This window comes from Dryas octopetala, chromosome 2 (genome assembly GCF_963921425.1).
Source record: "Dryas octopetala chromosome 2, drDryOcto1.1, whole genome shotgun sequence".
In the NCBI taxonomy this organism is placed as follows: Eukaryota; Viridiplantae; Streptophyta; class Magnoliopsida; order Rosales; family Rosaceae; genus Dryas; species Dryas octopetala.
Genome location: NC_141367.1, coordinates 29,603,799 through 29,629,914, shown reverse-complemented (window position 1 = coordinate 29,629,914; position 26,116 = coordinate 29,603,799). Strand labels below are relative to the sequence as shown.

The following is a 26,116-nucleotide window of genomic DNA, read 5'->3' as shown; positions in this document are numbered from 1 at the left end:
TTTTTTTTTTCATAACAGTTACTGTGCGTCTGTGTGTGCCATGAATGTGTTCAGCAATTCGACAAGTTGATTCAATGTAAAGGAGCAAATCAGAAGTTTGACCCAAAAAAAAAAAAAAAAGGAGCAAATCAGAAACGCACCATGTATATAAGCTAAGACATCGAGTTCAGCAGGCCTCTAACTAAAAAAGAAAACACCTAGTCCAATTTCAAACCGTAAACTAAGCCACTTTTTATTGAACTAACTACCACCCTCTTGTCTTTTAATTAGACAGACCACAGGATGACCAAGATTCATATGAATATGGGCATTGAGAATATGTACATGCATACAATGAAGAATCTGCCAATATGCATGTCATTAACACCCACCACTAGCAGGTTCAATTGAACTCAGAAGCCCATTGTGCCTCAGTTGCGTGCAGTGTTCTTCGGCATCAGCCTGAGCACATATGATCACCACTGATAAGCCATTGTAGTGTGCTTCTTGCATAATATTAACAGCATTGTCAAGGGTCATCCCCGGGATAACCTTCATCAGTACTTGCACAACATATTCCCGCTTGTTGAAGTTGTCGTTGTGCAATATTACACGGTATGGAGGAGCTGTTTTCCTTGATTTCCTGAACCAATTTGGATAATCCAATATTTATTCTCATTTAACTTTATGAACATAAAGAAGAAATACCACAACCATTGAATACAAATTGAACCGGGTGAATGTGAAAATGAGCATGAAGATTTCAATAGTTTCTAAATGATTAAGCTTGACACAGCAGGATACACAGGTAAGGGCATTCGATATGACTGGTGTAAACACTACTGTAGCAGTAAAGTGTTAATTTATGGCGATGCTGCACACTTGTATGAGGAAAGATAATAACTTTGATCAAATGAACAATATAACATAAAACAGACTAAAATTGAGCCCACACCTCAAATCAAACTCAGACTCACGGGAAGGAGTGGTTCTCTCTATAACAGGCCTTTCCAACAACCCTCCTCCTTTACCAGGTCCTGCTGTTGATACAGCCATGGGAATGCCAAGATTGGTGCATGGTCCTTTACAAAGAGAGTGTTTGTCTCCTGAAAAACATATTTTATCATAAATTTATCACCAACATGGATCACTCTGGCATCCATATATTAAATGATAAAGAAGCACTCCAAAACATATTTGATATAATCTACAGAGTTTTGAGGACCCAAATCTTTGGAAATGACTCTCTAATTGGTCAGAAAGATAAAATATAGTGAAGGTGTGGCAAAGGTACTCCTACTTACAATGAAAGGTAGACCTTTAGATGCTGGATCTCTAGAATTGCACAAAAATTCTAATAACACTCTCAAGGAAACCAGTGGCAAGTAATACAACAATTGCCACTAGCATTACTTGATCTTACACTAGCAAAATTGAAACTCCATAACACCCAATGTATGCATAAAAATCCCAAAACAGAACACATAACAAAACCCAACCAAGTTTACATGCAAGCACACAATGAAGAATCTGCCCTACCTCCTCAAGCTACCAAGTTTGATTCAATTTTGTACTAACTGCAAAACTTTCAGTTTTGCGGAAAGTTATTGGAATCAAAATTCTTTATTCGTCAACAATATAAAGCTACACTTACAGATACAATTTACACAAACTATATACTTCTTTGGCATAATCAACTAAGCTTATTTAGCAGCTAAAGCAGGACATTCAACTATATAATGAATTTGGGTTTTTCTTGGCAGTTCATGTTCAGTAAAAGAAGTGTGGAGGACTAAAAGTAATGAAATGCCTTTCATTTTACCTTTAGAAAAAAAAGAATGCCAAGAAAGAAAAAAATTCTATGGGTATTAGCTAACAGAACAAATTCAGAGGGCAACAAGGTCAATCCAAAAATCAGTGAATAAATAAAGAGAATCACACAAATTTACAAGAATCAAGCTTTGAATTGAAGCAGCTACCAAATCTACTCCTAGACCAACTCCTACAGCTAGCTGATTATGAAATTAAAGATTTTGATACAAACCCAAAATCTGAAAAGAGGGCATGAGTCCATTAAAAAGGAGAAACCTGGTTTAGGATTGAAGACGTGGTTGGGTGAGAGAGGTAGTCTCCCACATATCGCAGTCTCCATGACTCTTTCTGTGAAATGCGTCGTGTGGCTGTATATTGGAATTTTTCGCTTCTTCTGGTTTGTACCCGAAATTACATGAAAATGATCGAACTGGTGTGTCTGGTGGTGGAGGTGGACTTCACAATTCACAGGAGACGTCGTTTTGATCCCTGCCAAGTACGAACACAGCCTTTCACTGTTTTTTTCCCTCCTTCTTTCATTTTTTTAATGAATAAATCTTATGATTCTTTTTCTTTTGTCCAATATTATTTTATGATTCAAAAAGGTGAAACGACAGGATTTTCCACCAACCAGGCGTTTCCCAAAATAAAAATGATGTCAATTATTAATAATCGATATTTACAGGTATTAAGCTTTTTACTGCATATAGTCTTTAATTTCGGAGTGAAAGTACTTAAAGAAGAGAGTTTTATACTTTTATACAAAGAAAAATCTCTTATTTTTTTAGAAAATATTGAGAAATCTCTCTTAGTTATAACTATAGAATTTTAAAATTTCAATTTTAAATAAGTGATAATGCATGTCATTGTTTTACTTGCAAACAAATGAATCTCAAAATAGACCTAAATAGCATATATAATTTTTTTAAAACAAGAGTAGTAGATATATTTGAAGAGTAGAGCAAGATGCGCCCAACTATTATCACAATTTAAAAAATCTTAATCGATGAGCTCGTATTTCATTTGTTTATTTATTTATATATTTATTTACCAAAATTAATATGGCATTATCCTTGCCACACTAATTAATAACTAAAAATTAAGATAAAAATTTGTGGTTTTAGTAATATTGGTATCTAAATCTATGCAACATTGTTACATTTACTTGGAATCTGAATTTGAGACACAAATTTCATCTTACTAAAAAAAATAAAATTTGAGACACAAATGCGCACGATTTTAGAGATTATAGACGGTAATATTCGTTTACCATCATCACGTATAGCCCCAATTTCAAAGTTTGAGTGTTCCGTCGTCTGAGCTTTTTGAGGCTTGAGAGTATGGCTTTTCTACTCCGATCATTCAAATCCTAAACCCTAACGTCTTTTGTTGTCCCCAATTTCACTTCAAGAACCCTAATTTTCAAATAAGGCAAAGTAGCGCGCTTCAAAACCCAAACTTTCAATCATTGAAGCTCCATTTCTTTCTCACAAATTAGGATTTCGGTTGTCTTGTCAATGGACTCAGACGTCGACGTTTCGCGGTGGGTGCTCGAGCTCCTTGTTCGAGACCGCGAGAGGGAGTGTATCGCCAAGAGAGTCCTCCAAGTCGCACCGTTCTCGTTCCAAGACTGGCGCTTGAGGAAGACGGTACTCCTTCGAAGTATCGAGTGCGATGTGTACGACGCTTCGGTCACCGAAACCATCCTCGAAACGTTGGAAACGATCGAAGACTTGGACCTCAGCCAAGGCATTGCTACCATGGACTCCATGAAAGCCGCGTACTCCGCCGTGGCCACCGAGTGTACAGTCAAGTTTCTAGTGGGCCTCATGGGGAAGCCGAGCGGGAAGTACTTGGAGGCCGTGGATCAGATTTGGAGAGGGAGGGTTGCGATGTTGGATGGTTCAGAGAAGAGCGAGCTGGTCTCGACCGAGTTGAAGCAAAGAAGGGAGGAGGTCGAGGCGGCGGTTTGGGATTTGAGCGTAGCGAAGAATCTATTGCGCATGAACACGAGGAACGATGCGCTGAGATTGGTTGCGGTTTATGTGAAGGAAGCTTGGGCGTTAACGGGACCTCCCTTTATTACTTTGGCTGTTAGATTGGATATGCCCAAGAAAGTTTCCGACTTGGAAGGTGATCATGTTGCAGCTGTAGATGGGGCTAATGTGGGTGATGGGTCAGAATTGGAGGTGCAAATGAAGGATGGGGCTAATGTGGGTGATGGTTCTAAATTGGAAGCGCAAATGAGGAATGAGACTAATTTGGGTAATGGGTCTGAATTGGAGGCGCAAATGGTGAATGGGGCTAATGTGAGTTATGGTCCTGAATTGGGTCTCCAAACGATGAGTAATTTGGTTGAAATAGATACTGGATTCACGAACAGGGCAGAAGTACACGGTGATGATCAGGTCTACGGTGAAGTGAATGAGAGAGCTTTGGCTTTGCCTAGTGCAAATGGGGAATTGGGTCTCAGTTTTAGACCTGCAACGACGACAGATAAAGGTACTTTTTTTCTTCATTAGCAGAAAGAGTTAGTTTCAGTGACGTTAGTATATGTCAAATGATGTTGAGATGGTGCTCTGTATTATTTTATCTGGGTTTTTATGCTTTCATCATCTCGAATTTTGCCTACTTTTCGTCCTTGTTGCCAAACTCATTGCTAAGTTGCTAACTGATATATATATTTTGTAAGTGCATAATCTGTTTCTGGGTTGTTTAGTGATACCAAATATACGGCTCTTTCTTTGCTATGTCACACTCACAAGTCACAACCCCGTGTAATTGAAGATTTAAATAATTTTGTCAGTTTTTTAATTCTTCCTTTTTATTTCTGGTAGAAATTCAGAGGAATATGGGGCTTACAGACAAGCACCTTGCTTCTCATAGACGCACTAGAGGACCAGTAAAGATTAGGGATGCTGAAGATTTGGCCACAGACTCATCAGATAGAAAATATGATTCCCTATCTACCCCTGAAGTTAGAAAAGTGCAGGAAGCACTTAAATCCAGTGTATTGGAGCTACAAGCGGTAGTGACAGACCCACTTCCTGGTGCCTTGTATCTGGCTGAAACTGTAAGATCTGACTTGCCATTGAAATCCGTGAATAATGTAAGCGGAAAAGATTTAGGTGGAACAAATCCATCTGTTGAGAAGAGCAATGAGCCTGATCAATCTAATTATGATAATCTTGGAAATCCGTGCTCCAGTCATCAGAATGATGTTCCCCAACCTAGTGGAAAAGAACATGATGCACCAAATTCGTCTGTCGACAAGGGAAAGGGCACTGACATTCAAACTGACAATGCCAATCTTGGAAATCCGTCTTCTTCTAATGTTCCTCAACCTAGCTTGATGGAACGTAATTATACTGCCCGTACTTCCGAGGTAGTTTATGTTCATGTTTTTTTTTGTACTAGTCTGATGGCTCCTTTCAAATTACTACGTTGCACATGTGACCAATATTATGTTGTGTATGGATTCTGATTTGCAATGTTTATTATTAGATACTTAATTTGTGTTGTATATGCATACTCTTATTGTTTTGGCTAGGGGAACATAACAGATTCCTACAAAATTTATGCTGAATCCATGAGTTGATCTGGTGTTAGTAATTTTCTATTTGACTTCTGTTTCTCGTAGCAAACATTTAGGGCTTTGGCTTACCTTCAGTTTGTCCTATGATTGATTCCATCCCAAAATTTTATGGTTCTTTTTGCTTATAAATTTGTATTACGTGCTGAATTTTTTTTTTTGCTTTGCAGTGGGATGACTCCATAGATATGTCAAATGAAGGAACAATGAAAGATACCAGCAGGCTTCACCTGCCTAGCCCAAAAAGACATGCTGTTTCTCCATTGAAGAAGTATGAGATGAATAGAATATCTAAGAGGAGAAAAGTTAAGAGGTGGAGCTTATTGGAAGAAGACACCTTAAGGACTTCTGTGCAGACGTAAGTGCTTGTTCTTATATGGCAAAGCATTATTTGCATCCTTCCTCTCTAGCTTCTTCTTAAACGGGGGCCTTTCTGTTTCCCTTTTCTTTTTAAAAATTCTTGGCTTGGGGTTAGGTGGTCATTGGGGTAAGGTCTTGACAGATTGTTGGTAATATAGGCTTGTTTTAAAGGATTTTTTTTATTTCCAATCTCTTTCAAGCTTTATTACTCGAAATGATTTGGTTACTTATTATAACTAATAATTTGGAGAGAATTATGTCTCCCTACTACTTATTAGCTATCATGCTTCTATTGATTGAATAGTATTAGTTTGAGGCTAGAAGTATGTTTGTTTCTAAGTTCTCATTATTGTAGTCCTTTCTAATGAAGGTATGGAGTAGGACGTTGGAAGTTTATCCTACAAAGCAACCCCGATATATTCGAAGAGAGAACTGAGGTACCCAAGTTTCATACTATTTTTCTAACAGTTTAATTTTATTTGAAATGAGTCTGCTTCATCACTGTATATTGTGTCCAAGACATTTGAGGTTACTATGTTCAGGTTGATTTGAAGGACAAGTGGAGAAATATGACGCGGTGGGGGAACCCGTGTTTGTGAGAGCTCTAGTTTACCTCAGCATGGTTTATACAACAACATGATGTGGATGGAAGATATTTTTTTGCAGCGTCCTTTATCAGCTTACGGGAGTAGGAACTTTTGAGTAATATCTGTATTTATGTTCTTAGGAACAATTTATGTACGCGTGGCCATCTTAGATTGGACAAATGGCTGAAGTTTAAGCAGAATGAAATGATACTTACTGTTCATAGCCTATGTAAAAGACTCTTTAAGTCCCTTATATTGTTGTATGGTGAGTGGTGACACATAGGAAAGTTGTAACTCACTAACTCTGGTTTAGTTTCTATTATTGCCCAAAATAAAATGATGGAACCATAGCCAAAGGAAGGCCATAATGGCTGCAGTATATCAGCAATCTTCAACCATCCGCTTTTCTTGGTAATGCGAAGGTGACACAGAATGGGGATGGTGGAAGTTCGAGATATATTGAACTTCTGCCACATATTTGTGGGACTCAGTTTCAGCCCCATTCTTTCGAGATATTGCACTACCGAAACAATGACACAGAAAAAAATGCCCCGATTACTCGGTAGTTTTGAATAATGCTATACTTACCACATTTCTTATACCATCTCACGTGTCATTACTTTATTGGACAGAGTTTTTCTTTTTCTTTTTGGATTTTTATTTTTATTTTTTAGTATCTAATGTATGAATGCCATGTAAGTTGCCACATAAGGTGGTATGAAATTATAGTGTAAATAGGATCCACTCTATTTAATAGACTGCACATGCTTGAAGGATGACATAACATCTAGCCTGGCGTAACAAACGAGTCCTCTAAGTACTCTAAAACCAACTTAATAATATTTAATTTTCATCCAATTATTGGCATGATTAGTTTGCTCATAGTTTATGCGTAGAAACGATATGTGGATGCATCGGCGATGATATTCCGCAAGCCACCAACTGTGGAGGCCAACATAATGAACACTCCAACAAATATGCAAGCCTGCAAAACACAGAGTTTGTAAATGTCATAATAATGTATATATATTTTGCAAACACAAAGAAATGAAGGATGGCATATCTTTTGCTTACCCAGTTGATGAACCAACTGGTGCCGAATCTTTTTGGTTTCTTAATAATCAGCCACATTATGCTAGGAAGCTGTAGAAATGCTCAAGATGGTTAATTTCTTGCTCATGTGTGGTTTGTAAAAATAGCAAAGAAATGAAACAGAGTGAGATCAGATCCTTACAAAATATGAAGTGGGTGCAAAACCAAATCCGCCAAAGAAACCAAGAAGGTCTCCAAAGAATGGGAAGGTGACTCCCACAAATAATGTAAATGCTGCAACATAGTAAGGACGTGGTTTTCATCAACATATTGGATCACTCTCTCTCCCCCTCTCTCTTTGATCAAAATGCTACTCACAAATCCATTAACAAAAGAGAAAATGTTTGTCACAAATCAAAGACACAGAGACATGGGAATCTCACCAACATAAGCCGACCGTGCGATTAGTCTAAGTCCAATTCCAGGTGGGAAGTTCAATTTTTTCATCATCATCCTCTCCAGCATGTCAAAAACAGGCATTGCATAAACCTACACAATTTTTTTCAGTTAATTACATCCCTTGCATTGAATTTTCAAAAACTAGTCTTTTTTTTTTGTTTCCAGTGAAGACTTTCTTAGTCTTATTTTCTAGAGTCTTAATAATATAACTACTCGAGTAGTGCTCAAATCCCTCTCGAATATTACTCGATAGGATTCAATAAGTATCGAGCAATTTTACCTGGTAGCTGCCAATGACATGGACGACGACCATTAAGTTTGCAGAGGCAATGAGCCATGCAGGCCTCTTAAGGTCCATGAGCACATTATCATCAACATCTTGGCCAAAAGCCCAGTAGCCAATAAGGGCCACTGGGAAATAGCAAATTGCATTGATGAAATAGGCTCCAACTGCACCTTTCCACATGGGTATTTTGGAAGGCTTCTCTGGAGTTGATGGAATTGTGGCCTGAATTTCAAGTGCCACTGCATGCCCAGCAAATGCAAACGAGATTTGACCCAATGCATTGAACACCCGGAACATGTAATCAGCTGGGCTTGTGTTCTTGTAAGCGTAGCTAACATTCTCAACCCTACCTTTGCTTAAGCAACCAACCCAGGCTATAGTTGAATAACTGCAAATTAATATATATGAACCTCAAATGAGTAACATTAATTATTAGAACCAATTATCAATATCTCTTGTCAAGTGAGTGCAAATAGGATTTTAGAAGGTTGTGACTAAACTAATTGATGCTCTAGAACAAACCAAACCAACTTGATTTGAGTTTAGACAGAGAGTACTATAGATTTATATAGTTGCTCCCTGTAGTCTTGGACCACCAGCTTTTCGGTCTGTCATAAGGGTGTTAGTGCAGTCCCACATCGCCTTAATATCTTTGGAATAGGTCATATATAAGCACATGACCACTCTCATGGACGTTTGGTTTGTAAGAGTAGGTTTTACTCATGGCTTTAACATGATATTAAGTAGGTGTACCACAAGAATGAGTTGGGTTCCATTTCCCGCAAGTACTTTTTGATAAGTTGGGTTTGTTGTAACAAAGAGTTCATTCCTTTTTTTGGCTTAAAACAAATCTTAATTAGATTTTCATAAGATGGGAAGTTCTTTTTATGAGTGGTGTACGTGTATTAAAAGTTTCCTTCAACTCTGAAGTGAAAATTAGAGAGAATTGAATGAATACCTTAGTGACATGATGGCTGCTGCTAGTGAAACACCAGCGACAGAGTTGAAATTGGGAAGCTGGGAAAGAAAGAAATGAAGGGAACCAAAGATGAGAATCCAGTATGATTGCTTGATTGGTGTGCAATTGGCACAAGCCATCTCCACAAACTTCTTTAGGCACTTTCCACCAGTGACCATGTAGACTATGTCACACCCAACCTGGACGATTAGTTGTTGTGGAAGCACAATCCATGGCCCAAGTTTTGGCCCAAAGGCATGTCGACCAAGGTCTATGTATCGATCAAACCGAGTTCCCGGAACACATTCATGGAGTTGTATCATCTGCCACATTGTGTTCAAGGTCATGCACCAAGATAATGCCAACACCATTGTTCCTGGACCCCTGGAAGAAACAGATAACCAAGAAAAGTGGATAGTCTATGAGTACTTTACTCTCTTCAGTTTTGGTGTATATTAAGCTAACACCACTCAAGTGCAACTACTGTGTAGGCTTATCCTACATCTTGTAAATCAATAAAGAAGTAGGAAATATGTATCGGAGGTTTTGAACCTAGAATATCTTATAACAAAAACTATGATACCAAATTAGATAACTATTGAATCTCATAATGAGCTAATAATGTATATCAAGCTAATAGTTCTAAGTAGTTTGGACTTTAAGGTGGTGATTGACTTGAGAAGAGCCTTAGAGGCTTTGTATACCATCCCAAGTAGGCCATGGCATAAGGCAGGCTGAGGACACCGGCACCTATCATGGCGGTGACGGTGTGGAAGGTGGAGTACCACCATTTGGCGTGGCGAGAGGTGTCCTCCACCGTCCATTTGTTGTCCGAAAGAACTTCCTGCAGCCAGGGTTTAGAATATGGAAAGGAAGATCAGAGACTCAGAGTACAGAAAATGGAAAAAAAAACTATGCTTTTGTGTGAGATAATAAGTTAAGGATGGTAGTCGTGCTCACCTTTGGAGGAGGAGAAGTTGTAACCATCTTTTTTGCAAGCCAAGACAGGGAAACACTTTCAATGTGGGAGTTCAGTGATCGTCATCATGTATATAGTGGCTAATGGCCCAAAGTGTAGAAAGGAACATAGAAAGAAATGTGGGATATGTACATTGCTTAACCCCACTTATTTATTTATTTCTGCTATTTCTTTTGGGACTTTTGCTTTTCAAGTCCAATCAGATGAATAGAGCAAGCAAATTATACAGGGACCAGTAAGTATTTGAAGTCGAGCTAGCAAAACCCTTGTGTATTTGGGAAAAAAAAAAGATGTTCACCTAAACCCACTACTGAATTGGTTACTGAAGCAAGGATTGTGATATGCTCCACCCACTTACTGTCCCAGACTAAAGGAATTTGAGGACCCCATTTGGGCAAAGCATCATGAAGCTCCACTGTCAATTTTCTTTATAGAAAGCCCTGTATGCAATAATTTATTTCTATTCTAAGTTTTGAACCAATGATTAAAATTTTTGTTGGTGGTTCAATGGATGATGGATCCATCCTAAAATCAATCAGTACACTTTTAACCTTGGCTTTGTATTCAGGGATAATGATTAAAGTTGAAGGATGCTGGTCATGCTTTGTTAGTGGTGTCTTATTCTTTCTCCTTTTTAAGTGTCCCCAGTGACTTTGGGCGCCCAAAGGTGACTGCTAGGCACTGCTTACCACAAAATTAAAGGTTAAGTATCAGATTTTGTATATCTTACGTTCAATTAACGTCATATATATATATCGCAGACAATGATAATCATGATGATTATGATATTAGAAATGCAACTAGGTTTCATTCGGGTTGAACCAAGTTTGGACCGGGTTTTACAAATATCCCAGGAAACTAGGTTTTACCTTCACAAAGACACACAAAAATAGAATATGATTTAAAAATGAAATGGCTGCTTCTTCGAGTTTCACCCTATTCGCCTCAAAGAGACTATTTAGCCTTTAATTCTCCCATTCTTTTTTGTCCTATTAGTTTAAAGTTCCTTGTATGTGCATCGGTATGTGGGTGCGAGTGAGTGTAAAAGGAACTAAGGAAGTATTGAACCCCAAAGCTTTGGCCTATTAAAAACATACTGCCCCACAGTGCACTGACCGAGGACCAGGGTTTTAGTAATGAGCATATGCTAAATTGTCTATAAAGATATAATTCTCATTAAAAAAGATAAGTCTCTCACATTAGAGGTTCTACGTGGCTGATAATAAAGTTCTTCATATGCCAGTCTGACTATTCTAATGAGTCAAAATTCTTATCAACTCATAAAGCCACCTCCTCCAGGCATGTTTGGCCCTTGAGATGGAACTTGTCCCTGTGAAACTAATTGCGACCGGCCTTGAACATAAGCTTGACCCATTCCTGTCCCCACCAACTGTTGTTGTTGGTGTTGTTGCTGTTGTTGCTGCAGTTGCTGCAGTTGGGGAAGCTGCTGTTGTTGTGATTGTAGCTGTTGCAGTTGTGGAATCTGCTGCTGTTGTTGCAGTTGTGGAAGCTGCTGCTGCTGTTGTTGCAGCTGGGGAAGCTGTTGCTGTTGTTGCAGCTGTGGATGAGGATGCTGCTGCTGTTGTAGCTGAGGATGCTGCTGCTGTTGTAACTGCGGATGCTGCTGCTGTTGTAATTGCGGATGTTGCTGTGGTTGTAATTGCGGATGTTGCTGCTGTTGTAGCTGTGGATGCTGCTGCTGTTGTAGCTGCGGCTGCTGCGGTTGTAGCTGCTGTTGCATTTGTTGTTGCTGTTGCATTTGTTGTTGCTGACCCGGTACTTGTGGCTTAAACACAACCATATCCTGAACCGACGGTAGACTTAGCTTTAAAAGAAACCAGGTTATGAGAAAGTTACAATGCCGAGCCACAACCTCATTTTGGAGTATCCCACAGGCCTCCATTTCAAAAATTAAAAAATAAAAACAAAAGTAGCATAATATGCAGGGAACCTTCAAAATCAAAAGCAAATTAACCGATCCTACAAAACACAATACAAGATCACTTGTCATTTTGCAGGTTGCTTTTGATATTAAAGGTACCTCACATATATGTTGTGGATCTACGAGCTCAGTGTTGGTGGCCGTCAACACTTTATTTTGAAAACAATCATAATAAGGAATCATAATAGTAATAAGAATGGCCTAAGTACACAACACTCTCACCCCAGGAAAAAGCATTCCAATCAAGCGGCAAGCTTTGTCAGAAACAGAGAGCAGTAGTGTCTGAGACGGTAATTGAATGACAGCACACTGAAAAAAGTGGGAAATCAGCTTTGAGAAAAATCCCTTCAGAAAGAATGGCCCTCAGTTTCATATTTACATTTCAATAGAAAAACTCAGCACACTGAAGCCTCATACGACTGATACCAGAATCCAGAATTTTAAACCCCACTTCAGAGTTCAAGCTGAGGATTAACCATCCAAAATGCATAAATAACTCAAAGGGAATAGTCAATACCGCATTTGGAGCTTAATGAGTTTGAAAAATAATTTAACATGTCAATTTCTGAAAAATGCCACAGAGAATCTGAGACTCTGAACACGTTTTTACAGATATAATGAAGGTATAGACAACTTACAAGCTTCTTCTCTTGCAACTGCCCAAGAAACCCATGCTGATTCATCGCCCGAAAAACTAGAAAGTCTGCCCTTCCAACATATTGCCTGAAATTATATATATGATGAAATCAATAAAACTCAGGTTATAACAACTCCAGGCCAATATTTAAACAGAGAGATATGCAAAAGACAAAATGGAAATTTTCAATAAACGGAAACTACTTGTTATTCATGTGGTCCTGAGATATAAGTCTGACTATCTGCATTGTCGGTGGCCAGTTTGCTGCAAGCCTGGGGAATGCACAAAACACACATCAATAAATATAGGTAAGATGCGTAAATGTGCCTATGAAATTACAATTTACCATAATTTATTAATTATAACACTAAGGTTTTATTGTTCAGTGAAGTGCTGACTAATTAAGCCCAGCCCAATTAAAGAGTTCTGACCAAAAGTTTAGCAACCAAACAAAAGACATTCAACCTCAAGCCAACATTCTTACACCGTATGACCATGCCATTATCAGGATTCTAAGAATGAAGGTAACTTGAGGAAACACACTCATCATCCAATCATCTATTTTTGTCTAGTAAGGCACAAGAAATTGAATATAAACACAGTTCACTAACTTTTTAATTTTAAAAGAAATTATTCAGCTACTAGAATACTACTAGCGACAGTGACCTTTCTTCCTAAATAGAAATTAAGGTTAAAGATAGCAACTTCAAACCATCGATTATATTCCATTTACATATCATTTGGCACAGAAAATACAATACTCCCCGGACTTACGTCTCAGAAGCTGAAGCACTCCTGTAACCCTGACAAAGAGATAGAAAGCCTTTGAGAATTTAATAGTAATGGAGCAATTGGTAATATTGTAAAGATAAATGGGCAAATTACAAAAACACCCCCTGTGGTTAGGCCCTAAAACACGGTTCATGTCCGTGGTTTATTTCATGACACTTACACCCTTCTGGTTTACTATGATGTCTATTTAATAGGTCATTACGAGCACATTTAGAATAAATATTTGTCCTTTTTCAGTTTTCTCTGAAATTTTTGTCCTCTCTCCCTCTCTCTGTAACAAAACTATCCATAATTCAAACCAAATGCATAATACTTCTGTAATTCATATCAACCTGAAGCCCAATCACAAGAGAACATTAGAATTTTTTTTCATAGAAATCCAAATTCAACACAAAAATCCTTGGGCATCTCTATTATGATAGTTTGGCGGTGGAGTTTTGAGTGAAGTTGATGGATGAAGAAGCGGATGGTCATATGGTCTTTCACAACACATTTTTCATGAAATTATCCTCAAAATCATCATGTGCTACACACATGTTTTTGTGTCACAAATTATGATTTTGTGTAATGAAAGAAACCACAGGTGTATGTGTAACAAAATAAACCATAAGCACAAAATATCTGGCCACAAGGGTTGTATCTGTAATTTGCTTAAAAAAGTAAAAGCACAAAATAGTATAAGAACATCCTACAACAGAGCAAACTTAATTAGAGAGGAAAAAAGCTAGTATAAAAGTTAAAATGCAAATGTCCCTGTGAAAAGGGAAATGCATGAGGCATCTGAAAACATACTTCCAATCTAGTGATAAACACAGGTTGCCCTTGTCTTTGCCCAGATAAATTTCCCTGCACATGTTTTGATTATTCAAGTATAAGTGATCTTAGTAAATGGCAGCCAACCCGAAATTGAAACTCATCTTTAACTATGCAAACTCTGGTCTTTAATTCAAGAGAAGACAACGAATTAAGGGCCCCCTGAAGAATCTCAATTTTTCTAACAAATATAAATACATACAGAGTTAGGGTTGCCAATCTCACGGAGAGAAATTAAGTTTAGCAGATGGTAGAACCAGATACTGACAAACCACAGACAAATGTTATGAAGTACACTGCTCTCATACAAAGACACTCTCAAGGGTTATAATGAACTAAAGTCAATGCAGGATTGAAAGAGGAATGCAGATGCAAAACCACCCATTCAGTATGTACTAAGAACATGATGGTAAAATGGTAAAATTGTAAAAAATTGCCACCAGCAGTTTGCAAAGCTGATTCCTATTGTTTTCCAGAAATGTAAACTAAGATTTACCTCCCAGACTTTAACATATTTGGATTGTGCAGATTGCAGAGCACTTGATGTCTGTTGTGACAAGGGCACATTAGATGCTGAACTATTGTTTGCACCAAGTGACTGTATCCCAGATTGCACCTGTTGAGGCATTCCTGGTGTAGGAATCATTGTACCAGTTCCAGAAGAGTTACCTGATGAACCAAGGCCACTCATCATGTTTGGATTCATGCCAATTCCACTTTGAACCACTGAGAGATTTCCTTGGCTCATGCCAGGTACAGATTGACCCATACTAACACCACCTTGGAGGTTACTCATTGGTTGTGACATCCCAATGTTAGAATTTCCAGACCCTGAAGTGAATGAACCAAGACCTGAGTTTTGTGCAACCTGTGTAAGAGTGCTAGACCCTGAAGATGAAAATGCATTTTGAGCAGCAGCCACTGAAGATGCCATTCCACTCGATATCATGTTTGATACGTGCATGGCCATAGGATTTTGACCCATAGTCTGGAGTCCAATAGAAGTTCCTCCAGTTAAGGCTGCAGAGTTCATCACTCGTGCTTGAGAGATATTGTTGAGGATGCTACCCACAGGACGTAAGGGATGTGTCACACCACTCACAATAGGTTTCAAATCTGGCACATTCTCATTATTTGTGACCATCTCTTGAGAAGCAGAAGATGGTGAAGTAGTCTGCAAGTTTGGGACTCCTTGGGAAGTAGGACGAACAGATGGAATGTGTGCAAAAGCAGGTCCAGCTACCATGGAACTTATAGTACTTGGTTCCTAAACAAAATATATCATAAGTCTATGACTACTTGCGTAAGTTAAATCAGCATAACAGAACAAAAGGAACCTCCCCTTCCTTTGAACAAAGCATAAAAATCAAATGGAAGCATAATGAATCTTACAACTTTTACAGTAGCAGGAGGCACATGTGCAACAGAAATTGGTTGCCGATTCATGACAGATCCATTCACTAAGAATTTGAAAGAGGAAGCAAAAAAATCAAGTGTAAGTCTTCAATCAAGCAGGATAAGCAAGAACTAACCATGAACAATTACAAACAGCCTAGCCATAACGAACTTAATCAATCAATTCAAACGAAGACAGAGCCTTTTATCCTATAATTTGTAATACATTTCCACTTACTATGTTCATTTATGAGGTGTTCAAATGTAATTGAACCAAATAACTTAATGGTATTGAAGCATTGATAATTTTCAATTAAAAAATAAAAAACAAGAAAAAATGAAATAGATAATTGAAATCAAATCATCATGTGCTTTCATCAAACCAAAAAAAAAAAAAGAAGGAAAATGGAACCAAATATTTTGCACTACAAAAAGGACAAGATATTTGGTATCTAAAAAATTTTAAAAAACAAAAAAAGGACAGGCATATTGACTGCATAAACAACCTGATGGCATAGAAGTTGGAGGCGGCCCTGTAACTGAAGCAACAGGAGCGATGTCCATTTTTACAGGACTTTGATTTGAAGGCAAACTTGTAATTCCAGGACGACTTAAAGTAGCACGGGCCTCCATAAAATTCTCTGAGATTAGAACAAGAAAGTGGGGGTTTTTTACATTATCAATTGGTGGATCTGCTGCCCGGGGGTTGCGCTTTCCCTGCATTGGAAAAGTGGTCAGTATCTTTACCAGCTTCTAGTGATCTTAAATCATAGGTAATAAGAGATTCAGTCTGGCAATAATTGTCTCACCTCCCTTTTAGATCATCAAATTCTTTGCAGGTTAAATAATATAATTGGACAGCGATTCCATGTATACGAATACCAAAGAAAGCTATATATTTGTTCATAATAGTCTAAGCAGTTGATTTTAGAGTCCAGCAACATGAAGATGTAAAGCTCAATAGAGCACCAAGGAAAATAAAGAAAGGTCCATTAAGATGCTGATTTAGCAAGATATACAACATTCAAAAGCTCAACAAACAGGACAAAAATAAGAAATTGAGTTGAACCATCATCATACCGCATTGTAAATTGCTCTGAGTTTAGGAAGCTGCTTTGGACAAATGACTGACAACGAAACAGAGCACTGGATGGAAAAATTAGGGGCCCATTACTGATGATGTTCAACCCTCATGAGAAAAGAACAAGCACCATTAAACTAGGAATAAGCAAAAAACTACCTGTGCAAATGATTTAGCAACAGCCTCAGCATCATATAGACGGTTTTCTGTTTGTGCGTCAATATTTTCACTCTGCTCCAAATTTTGCAATTGTGGTCGATAGACTGGTGTAGGCAAGGGGTAAGGGTTACTAGCAGCAACAAGAATGCAATGTTTCTGAAAATCCACATTTTGTTGATTTTGGCTTCCATTTTGAACGGTAGGGAACATCTGAATTCGTCAGAAATATAGTAAATCTTAACCTTAAAAATGTGACTATGAGAAATGCAGTAAATAACGAGCAACAAAGGTAACAATGGTTTAACTTCAAATTTGTGAAAAAACGGCAATAGACTACAGCAGCTGTAAGTTACTACTTATAAGTTAAATCTAACTCATTTCCCCTAATCTTTGCATAAACTAAATTGTAGGCTCTTTGTAGTCAAGTACTAATCTTTAGCAGTAAGGCTGCTTTCATTCCCTTCCCTAGAACACTTAAAAACTCTCTATGCGTGCGCGCGCGCATGTGTATATGTATGTAGTATAGATGGAACTATGGAAGCCATTGTAAAATGCATTTTACTCAATTTTTTTATATAAAAAAAACAATTATATGTATGGCTAAACAAAATTACTTGGAGGGACTAATACAGCATACCATCAGAGCTTCAGAAAGCCCTTCTGCAATTGCAGCATCACAAAAACCACCTCCAGAAAAGGGTATAGCAGAAAGCCATTGTAAGAAAATATCTACATCTCTTGTCCAGCCACTCCGTCGTACTAGGCAACCTGCATAAAGGATGTACAGTTATAAAAAGATACTGAGCTAATGCCACTAACAATAAAAAGTCCTACATAATTATTATCTAGGTGCAGTGCAAGCTTCATAACATCCAAGACATAATATTCTTACATAAGTTGTAGTTATTGCTAGAAAATTTTCCATTTTCTAGCTATAAGTTTTCCTACTAAGGGAAACTGGAAACTGTTTTTTTTTTTTTTTAAATAAAATAAAATTCATGTAGCTCATGTGTTTCAACATAAAGTTCACAAAAATAGACAGGGCACTGAATTGAAACAAATTGACACTTCAAGGCAGTATTATGTACAAGGAGCAACTAGATTTGTATAAAGTTGACTAATTTTAGACTTTAACTGAAAGTCACTATGAATCCACTACTACAAAGGAATGATTCCATAAAGTATGTGAAGGTCACTAAACAATAATTCCCAAACCTTGAACAAAAATTTCCAGATTAACTTTACAAGAGAATTATTTGACATTTTTTCAGCTATTTAAATCATGTTAGTAGAAGGAAGGAGAACAGCTAGCCAGCATCTTAATTCCTCAAGATTGGATAACAACGAATGAGAAGAATGAAAACTACATACCACAATAAGATCCATGAGTATTAAATGTGACCAGGGAAAGCTCAACACCAGAAGTCAAGGGCTTCTGTATTTCAAATGCCAAATAATACGTAATTCAGGAGAGAGATTTTTCAATGGCATAATGGAGATTCTCAAACATTCATGGCAAAAAAGTGCATACCTGCCCACTCAACTCGTTTCCACAGAAACACCTGTATGAAAAACATATATCAGAACTGGCATATGGACCATATGGTAATGCATATAATGTCATCCAAGTTAATGATCCAACAGAAGAAAGAGAAAAAAGCAATGGCATATTTATATAAGCATATTCATAAATGGTTCTATATATAGGAGGAGAGAATTAATCAGCATTGTTAATCTTCCTATGTGCACCATTATTGAAGCTGTTATAGCTGGCCACTTCTCATAGCCATTTCCAAGCTCCCATTCCCCCAAAACAAACACCACCTTAAATTTCTTAAGCATGGGTATATAGATCTTCTATGTACCAAGAAATGCATTATAAGTGGGAACTATACATTATAAATATATAGATATAGACATAACTTCAAAATAAAATGAAAGAAATCTACAACTAAAGTAGCACTGCCTTGTCATATTTAACAGATTTATTTCTGTTAAATATATCAAGCTAGTGCGGTTGTATAACCAAAAGAAACAGAGATCTTCCAAGGGCTTTCCAACTTTATTAGGTTGTAATGCAATAATCCTAATCTTATCAGACCACTTACTTACTCAAGCCTACTACTATCTGCATCCTTCGAATACTCGCAAGGGAACAATAAATCACAAAAATAAATACGAAAGAAACATGATCTCTTAATTAGGAAAAACGGACATCAAAAGAATTTTTTCAAATACTTAACCATTCACTATTGTATAATCATGTAAAAAGGAGATCTTCCAAATACTTCTCTTTTCGCAGTAGTCTTTAAAAATGATCTCCCGTGTGGGGGTTGGGAAAGGGGGCAGACAACAGAAGAATTTTATGAAGAAGGCTATGCCACAACACAAAGGAAGCAGAATAGAAAAATTATTTAAAACTAAAATAACAGACCTCACAATCTTCTCTAAATAATCTCTAACAATGAGTTTCCAGAAAGGACCCATGGCTGCAGTCCCCTCAACAGCAATTATCAGTTGTTTCTCAGCCATGACGATTTGTGATGTGATAGAATTGGAGATACTCTTTTTAAGGTCCCTTTGGAAACCTCGGGGATATCGAGTAGTCTGGTTGACAAGCACGTATGTATTTTCTTCTCTAGTTATTGACACGTCTGTGGGAATTCTAACTTTCTGTTCCATATAAAAGAAAAAACTACTGTCCACCATTGACCACATAAAAAGGTGTAAAATTCCACTTTACATATGGTAACTGAAGCATGATAACCCGCTTCAAGATGTCTGAGGACTTATTATCTCTCCTTTATTTGACTACGGAAGGAATCCAAGGTAACGCACTAGCTCAAACTTTCTTTGGGTTAATTCAGTTGCTCAAACGTGATATTATTAATTTCAGCAATGAATCAATAGTAAAAAGTAAGATAACTAAATTTTCAATGTCAAACCTAAATTCTAAATATGAGAGCTTTAAAGCCAATGCTATAGCCTATAGGTATGTGATTCCTAAAGCAGAAAGTTTTATAAATACATAAAGAATGCACTAGCTCAATTTAATGCATTATAGGACTTAATTTCCATCACATGCCAACAAGCAACAACTCAACATCACAGAGCTCATCACCACTTTCAGCTTCTAACTCAAATTAGGAGAAGTAATTAATTATAATGTATTAAATTGATTTCAGAATTAGGGTTCCAATTCCCATAAAATGTCAGCAAGCTTGTGAAAACCTGTAACTTAGAAGCAAATTTAGGATACAAATTGGACAACTTTATTAATTGCACCACATCCATGATTCCGTGATTAATGATATAGAAAGCATATAAAATCCAGCTTCCATCACTAGTTGTATGAAATCAAACTCCTTACATTGTATAAATATAGCAAGGCTACATATGGTTGCATGGAATAATAAGGGTTTAGAAATTTGACATTCCACAGCTCACTAAACTATTTTATCAGGTTCCTCTATATGCTACCCTATTCAAAATTCAACTGAATCTCTATGATTCCAAGTTTCCAACTCCACAGAAACAATTTTAAAGTGAAAAGCAACATCTTCAAGTCCAAAAGCGAAATTCCAAATCAAGTTCAATTTCAAGCCACCAGAAGCAGCCAAAAACAAACTAATAAATCGCATAAGCAAGGCACAAACATTTCTCATTCAATAACAAGATTCAAAATTTTCTTCCCTCCCTGCCACACCTTCTCAGCAACCAAACAAACCAAAAACAAATGAATGAAAAAACCAAAACCCTAACATCATTCAAAAAAAACGAAGAAGCAACAAAACAATAAGCAGAAATTACGACCTGATGATCTTGTCGAGGTAATCGGAGAGAACGGTTTGCCAGTAGGGCCCCATGGCCGCGGTGCCTTCAACGGCCACGATGAGCTGCTTCTCGGCCATCGTGTGGCTCGCAAAGACCGTCAACTAACACCAAAAAATTTGAACTGCCTTTGTAACAACAGGTTGTTGTTTGGCAATGCGAGAAAGCTCCGAGCTTGAAACTGAGATGAGTACCTAAAACGCAGCGTCTGGTGATGAAGGGAAAAGGTGAGAGAGAGAGAGAGAGAGAGGTGCTTCGTTTGCCTTTCCCACCAGGGACCGGTATTTAAACGAGAACAGCCCCGCTACTGGGACTACTGGTTGGGGAATTCTTCTATTGGCGCAAAATTAGAGCATGGACGCATCGGTATTTTTGGATTGAAGGTGGAGACCTCTGCATAAACGGTAAGCTCAGAGTTAAGACCACGGTGTGTTTTCATTTCGCTTTATTGGTTTTATACTTTTATGCTAATAAAATTCATGGCTTGAATTCAATTCCATAAAATAAAGATTCAGTCTTGGGTGCAATTACTAGAAAAAATAAAATAAAATTGAGCCCACAATTGTGTAATCTCGTGCAATTTACAGTGATTTGCATCGAACCTACTGAATTATTTTTCTAAAATAAGAGAAGAAATTCATAATATATGGTATTGCACTATTGCCATGCCATAGTTGTCAACTAAAACCATTTTTGCTATGCAATTTTTTTTTTTTTGGCCAGCAAACAACAACAATTCATTTAAGAGAAAGTCCAAGTACAAGGAAAATCAAACGACAAGAGAAAGAAAAAGCAAAACAAACCAAAAGCAATTAACACCCAATCACAAGCAGCAAAGCTCAAATGATGTATCTTTGTTAAATTTTATTGTATTTTTGTTAGTTTTATGATTTTATCACGCAAAATACTACATTTTATATCAAAACTCAAATGAAGTGCACATCGGCCGTTAGATTATATATATCATCCATATATGAGCTAATGAATAATAATTCCTTTTTTTTTGGCCACTAAGCTAATGAATAATAATTTAATATACAAATTTGTAAGTTAAGTCCTAAATATAATTTTTTGTTAGAGCGACACTACATTTTATGCTATGTAAGGGATATGAATTTTTTCTTTATAAAAACTTATTATTTCTACCGGTTGTCAAATGTTTTTAGTTGATGGATTTTAAAATTAAAAAATAGTTACAATGAGATTTTATAACAAATTGTTCTATATTTTCGTTTCATAAAAAAAGTTCATAAATACGATAAAAGAAGAAGTTGTTTGAGTTGTACAACACAGTTGGTATAGTCAAATACAATATCTGGTAAACATAGTTGTTCCTCTATCAACCAACTCAATAAATTAAAAAGCTGTTCGTTAGTATGATAATACAAGCTTATTTTATCTAAAATTTACATTTTCTTTCCTAACAAAAAGTAAAAGAAATTGGCGTTGACATTTTTCGAGAATGTGAGGGCGGACCCGGTTAAGCCCACAACTTCACGAGGAGTGTGGAGCCACGCCCACGGGCCCATTCGAGTTTCCCTCTTGGCGCTTAGGGGCAAAGTTGGGATTTTGGGAATTTAATAATTTATTGTGTGAGTGCTCTGAGAAGATCATTGGTTCAAATAGAAGTCTATTAACAATTGGAATCTTATTGACAAAAAAAAAAAAAAATTGTAATCTTGGCCGAGAAGGAAACGAAAGCAGTAGAACATGGTACGCTCTCGATAAGCAATGGATGATGATCCATACTCTCTAAATCGTTCAGAAGCTTCGTTTATTTTGTTTAGTTTTTGACCAAACGCTGATCTATATCAAGTGTTTTCTGAGGAATTCTCAGTTCCATAGGGTTGGAATTGAATTCCACTTCACTAAATTAAACTAAACTGGGAATTCACAGGTGGAGATGAAGATGAGAATGCTTCTTATCTGATTTTTGAAGAGCGCTATAACGTTTTGGGGACCTCTCGTAAAACCCAGATATTGTCCGGGCTTTGCTTGATTGGCAACGATGATGCTGCATTTTCGAGACCCGGCAAACTTAAAGACTAAGAAGGTAGCTTCCGAGTGTCTCTCCTTTTTCTGGGCTTTTATCATAATTGGGTTTCAATTGTTTTGGAGTCTATGGTGCTGCTAAGCTTCTATGGTCTTCTTGGGTTTTGATTGCATGGATTGGTATTACTGAGCTTATTGTGTAGTTGATCAAATCTCTCTGTCTTTTTTACCAGCATTGGGATTGTAATAATGGTGAATGTGCACGGACCCAGTTGGGTTTTCATGAATTTTGTTCAGTGCTACACTAAATGTGACATTGTGAACATCCTTGAATGAAATTATACGATTTTGTTTTGAAAGAATCTACTGTTTTTGGAGGAAGTAATTTTTGAACGTTTTGGGGCTGAATACACAGAAGTGCATATATGTCTATTTAATTTTTCAGCATTATTACTTGTTCTTTTCGTAGTTAATGATTTCCCAAGTGATGTGTTGTCAATGAAAACAGATTGTGTTTGAAGAGGTGTATGCTGCTCGTGATTCCGCGACACTTGAGCAACTGAAAGAATTAAGCTCTAAGCGTAGAATGCTTGAGGAGTCCATGGACGAGAGCAGCTCCATTACTGGTGCCATTGCAAGAGAAATGTCTGGAGGACTAACTTCTCGTTCTCAACAGGTAATTTGTTAACATGGCACTTGGTATTTGGACTACTCCCTTATTTTCTTGCAGGGCATATGAGATTGAAATTTATTTTATTTCTTTCATTTTCATGCATGTTAATGTCTTTCTTTGAATATATAAAAAGCTCGTATTGTCTAGTGATGCTGGCACAAGCTTCATTTTAATAGGTGTATTTCTGTTGTTTATAGGTATTTTGATTTCTGTGGATAAAAATTTTCTTGAACTCATTTCTTCTTTTTTAATCTAATATTAGTTTAGTGCCGTCCTTCAATCTTCATGTGATTTAGGTTGTGAGATAATGTTTCATGAAGAACTTGCACACTTCGGCACAGATTCATTTTTTTATTTGCACCTAGGATTATGTTATCCAGTCTCTGGTAGCCTGCTTATTCTAGTATTTATTTTGAATGTCTCAGGTTCTTCACAATCTAGAACTGTATCTTCCATTGTTGGAAAATTTGATTTTCCATGTTGATTTGGTCAGCAGCAACAACCAGATAGTTCGATGGACTTCAGAACTTAAGATTCAATGGACAAGTGCTCTTAGTTCATCTTCTTTCTTTAACTTTACGGGTCCTAAATTTTTTCAAATCAATAACTTGCGGTTTGAGATTGTTATGATCCTTTTCCTTTATGGTGCAATCCTTCGGGAGAGGGCATTGGAAGTTCTTCCAGCAGGTAGGGGATGCTTTGTTGCCTTCATATTGCACTTTAGAGATTTTTTTTTATTTTTTATGACCATGTGTAATTTTACTTGATCATTTTCCTTGTCATAGACCTAGTGCAATCTGCCACCCTTTTCAGAGAAGCTGCTGGTGTTTTTCATCATCTTGCTCATGAGGTTCTTCCTCTTCTACAACCTTCACTCACTGAGGAAAGGCCACCAGAAGTTGTCTCTTCTGTGTCCACTGTCATGAGCCTCATTTGTTTGGCCGAGGCCCAGGTCAGTCTTTCGGTCATCGCTTGTTTGCCTTGTTGAGTTTTCATTATAGAATTACGGACGTTTGCTCCATTTCTGATCTATGAGTAAGTTTATAGGGTTTCCTTTACCTGGCTTAGTTTCTATGTAATAAAAGTTTTGGGCAAGCTTGTTCTTTGTGATAATTGATGTTGTTATGAAAATGTAATAGGCAGTGACAATAACAAGGGCTGAAGAGAAGGGTACTACTGTGGGTCTTTTGGCAAAGTTGCATCATGGTGTTGTAGAGTTGCTTGCTGAAGCAGCAGGTGTTTTATATACAGCAACTGGGGAATGTAAAGATATTTCTTCACTCTTCGTGGTATGCATACATTTTGCACAGTTCTCTTCTAGGATATATTCGTTTCATTTTTGGGTGAAAGATCAATAAGGTTTCGCTTTTATTGCTTTATTTTTTAACAACTAGAAAGGTTGAATGTGTTTCCCTCACCTTGAGCAAACTGTATTGAACTGATCAAAAATTATTTTTTTTCCATTTTGGATACTCTTTCTGGATCATGCAGGAATTCATATCGTCTGGAAAAGTGCTACATGAGTTAAAAAGTCGGAAATACTTTGCCGAAAGCCTGAAGATTGCCAGCCAATTCGGGGTTGCTGTTGGAGTTCTTCGACTTGCACTGGTTGATGTGAAAAGCAAGATGCCAGGCAAAGAATCTTGGAGATCGGTTTTCAAAGAGGAAATTGATAATCTTTCTGAATTACTCAGGAGGCGTGAACATGAAAATAACTTTGTCTGGCAAGAGAAAGTTCCCTCAGGGGATGAGTTGCCAACCCCCGAAGGTAACAAAATTGTGAGTATTATACCTTACCATCCCAAAAGATGGGAAAGAGAACTTGCCTTCAAGATTTAAATGTGCAGAGAACTACCTATTGTAAAGTATTTCTGTCTTCGTATAGGCCTTCAGGGGAAGTAAAACAAGTTACGATTAGTGGCTTCGTCATTCATTGTGCAAATGGTGGATACCTAAAGATTTTGCTGGTTTGTTGAGTTGTATGTACTAAAATTTTTGTGTAGCGTTGCAACTTGTAGTACTAATCTCCCACAAAATCTCTACTGACCGTATATCCAACTCATATATAGTTATATACTTCGCCAGAGCACTTCTCATTAATTAGAATTTAGAAAGACCAAAAATGAAATCATTATACAAAATGGACGCATTTTTTTAGACAGAAAACTCCATTTTTTAATCAGTTTTGTTCTTTATGTATCACTCTTCTGGTGTTTTACATCAGCACCTACACAGGAGTGAATTAGCTAACAAGTATTTATTTATGTACTTTTTAATCTTGAGAGAGGAAGACGCAAATTCGAAATTAATTGTTGGAGATGAATAACCAATAAAACTACAAACTCTCGTAAACACGAGTACTTATTTGGGCAGAGGTTTATTGTGCATTTTAGTTATTATAATAAGGGTTAATTTGGTATTGATGTGAAGAAAAACAGTTGTGAAGTAAAATAATTGATAAGTAAAGTCAGCTGTAAAGTAAAATAGTGTTGAGTGTTTAGTAAATTATATGTTCAAAAGTGCTGTGAGTGCAAAAAATAATATCAAAACATTTGATAAATATTAATGTAAAAATATTGTCGCTGTGTATAATTACTAAAAATTATTATTATAATTCGCTGCAATTTTCAATTTTGGTTTTGTTATAAAGAGTTGAGAATTATAAGAAAAAATAGTTTCAAATTTTTTTATCAAACACCAAAATTGTTATATACAGCAGTTAGCAGTTGAGTTCCTCTACAAGAATCTCAAACGGGC

The 26,116-nt window shown here is 37.0% G+C and overlaps 5 protein-coding genes across 8 annotated transcripts; 2 read left to right on the top strand and 3 right to left on the bottom strand.

Annotated features, from left to right (window-relative positions):
* Positions 1–128: 128 nt before the first annotated feature.
* Positions 129–2,308, bottom strand: LOC147295410 (Ribosomal protein L12/ ATP-dependent Clp protease adaptor protein ClpS family protein). The gene is made up of 3 exons (XM_086232788.1): positions 2,068–2,308; positions 935–1,085; positions 129–622 (listed from the first exon to the last, which is right to left on the bottom strand). Exons 1-3 carry the CDS (start codon positions 2,129–2,131, stop codon positions 361–363), a joined length of 477 nt encoding a protein of 158 aa, XP_086088914.1. The 5' UTR covers positions 2,132–2,308; the 3' UTR covers positions 129–360.
* Positions 2,309–3,022: 714 nt separating this feature from the next.
* Positions 3,023–6,887, top strand: LOC147295409 (uncharacterized). Its single transcript, XM_086232615.1, has 5 exons — positions 3,023–4,293; positions 4,629–5,176; positions 5,554–5,741; positions 6,114–6,180; positions 6,286–6,887. The coding sequence occupies exons 1-5, from the start codon at positions 3,309–3,311 to the stop codon at positions 6,340–6,342; spliced, it is 1,845 nt and encodes a 614-aa protein (XP_086088741.1). The 5' UTR covers positions 3,023–3,308; the 3' UTR covers positions 6,343–6,887.
* Positions 6,888–7,053: 166 nt separating this feature from the next.
* LOC147295408 (Transmembrane amino acid transporter family protein) lies at positions 7,054–10,181 on the bottom strand. Its single transcript, XM_086230887.1, has 8 exons — positions 10,026–10,181; positions 9,770–9,909; positions 9,066–9,449; positions 8,102–8,495; positions 7,806–7,911; positions 7,565–7,656; positions 7,405–7,473; positions 7,054–7,315 (listed from the first exon to the last, which is right to left on the bottom strand). Exons 1-8 carry the CDS (start codon positions 10,050–10,052, stop codon positions 7,217–7,219), a joined length of 1,311 nt encoding a protein of 436 aa, XP_086087013.1. The 5' UTR covers positions 10,053–10,181; the 3' UTR covers positions 7,054–7,216.
* Positions 10,182–11,196: 1,015 nt separating this feature from the next.
* Positions 11,197–21,253, bottom strand: PFT1 (phytochrome and flowering time regulatory protein (PFT1)). 3 transcript variants are annotated; one of them, XM_086233043.1, is made up of 15 exons: positions 20,677–21,253; positions 18,395–18,425; positions 18,235–18,298; positions 17,501–17,631; positions 16,864–17,073; positions 16,704–16,769; positions 16,130–16,340; positions 15,621–15,688; positions 14,725–15,495; positions 14,208–14,261; positions 13,398–13,426; positions 12,827–12,895; positions 12,625–12,709; positions 12,209–12,295; positions 11,197–11,869 (listed from the first exon to the last, which is right to left on the bottom strand). In XM_086233043.1, the coding sequence occupies exons 1-15, from the start codon at positions 20,772–20,774 to the stop codon at positions 11,318–11,320; spliced, it is 2,526 nt and encodes an 841-aa protein (XP_086089169.1). In that variant the 5' UTR covers positions 20,775–21,253; the 3' UTR covers positions 11,197–11,317. The 3 variants fall into 3 exon arrangements, with proteins under 3 accessions (XP_086089169.1, XP_086089170.1, XP_086089171.1); XM_086233044.1 differs by having other exon boundaries at positions 11,197–11,848; positions 20,677–21,242; XM_086233045.1 differs by lacking the exons at positions 18,395–18,425; positions 20,677–21,253 and adding an exon at positions 19,294–19,538 and having other exon boundaries at positions 11,197–11,848.
* A 1,097-nt stretch (positions 21,254–22,350) lies between these two features.
* Positions 22,351–25,361, top strand: LOC147295406 (Endosomal targeting BRO1-like domain-containing protein). Of its 2 annotated transcripts, XM_086233728.1 has the most exons (7): positions 22,351–22,407; positions 22,592–22,747; positions 23,195–23,362; positions 23,785–24,046; positions 24,145–24,311; positions 24,499–24,648; positions 24,851–25,361. In XM_086233728.1, the coding sequence occupies exons 2-7, from the start codon at positions 22,703–22,705 to the stop codon at positions 25,196–25,198; spliced, it is 1,140 nt and encodes a 379-aa protein (XP_086089854.1). In that variant the 5' UTR covers positions 22,351–22,407; positions 22,592–22,702; the 3' UTR covers positions 25,199–25,361. The 2 variants fall into 2 exon arrangements, with proteins under 2 accessions (XP_086089854.1, XP_086089855.1); XM_086233729.1 differs by lacking the exon at positions 22,351–22,407 and having other exon boundaries at positions 22,419–22,747.
* Positions 25,362–26,116: the final 755 nt, after the last annotated feature.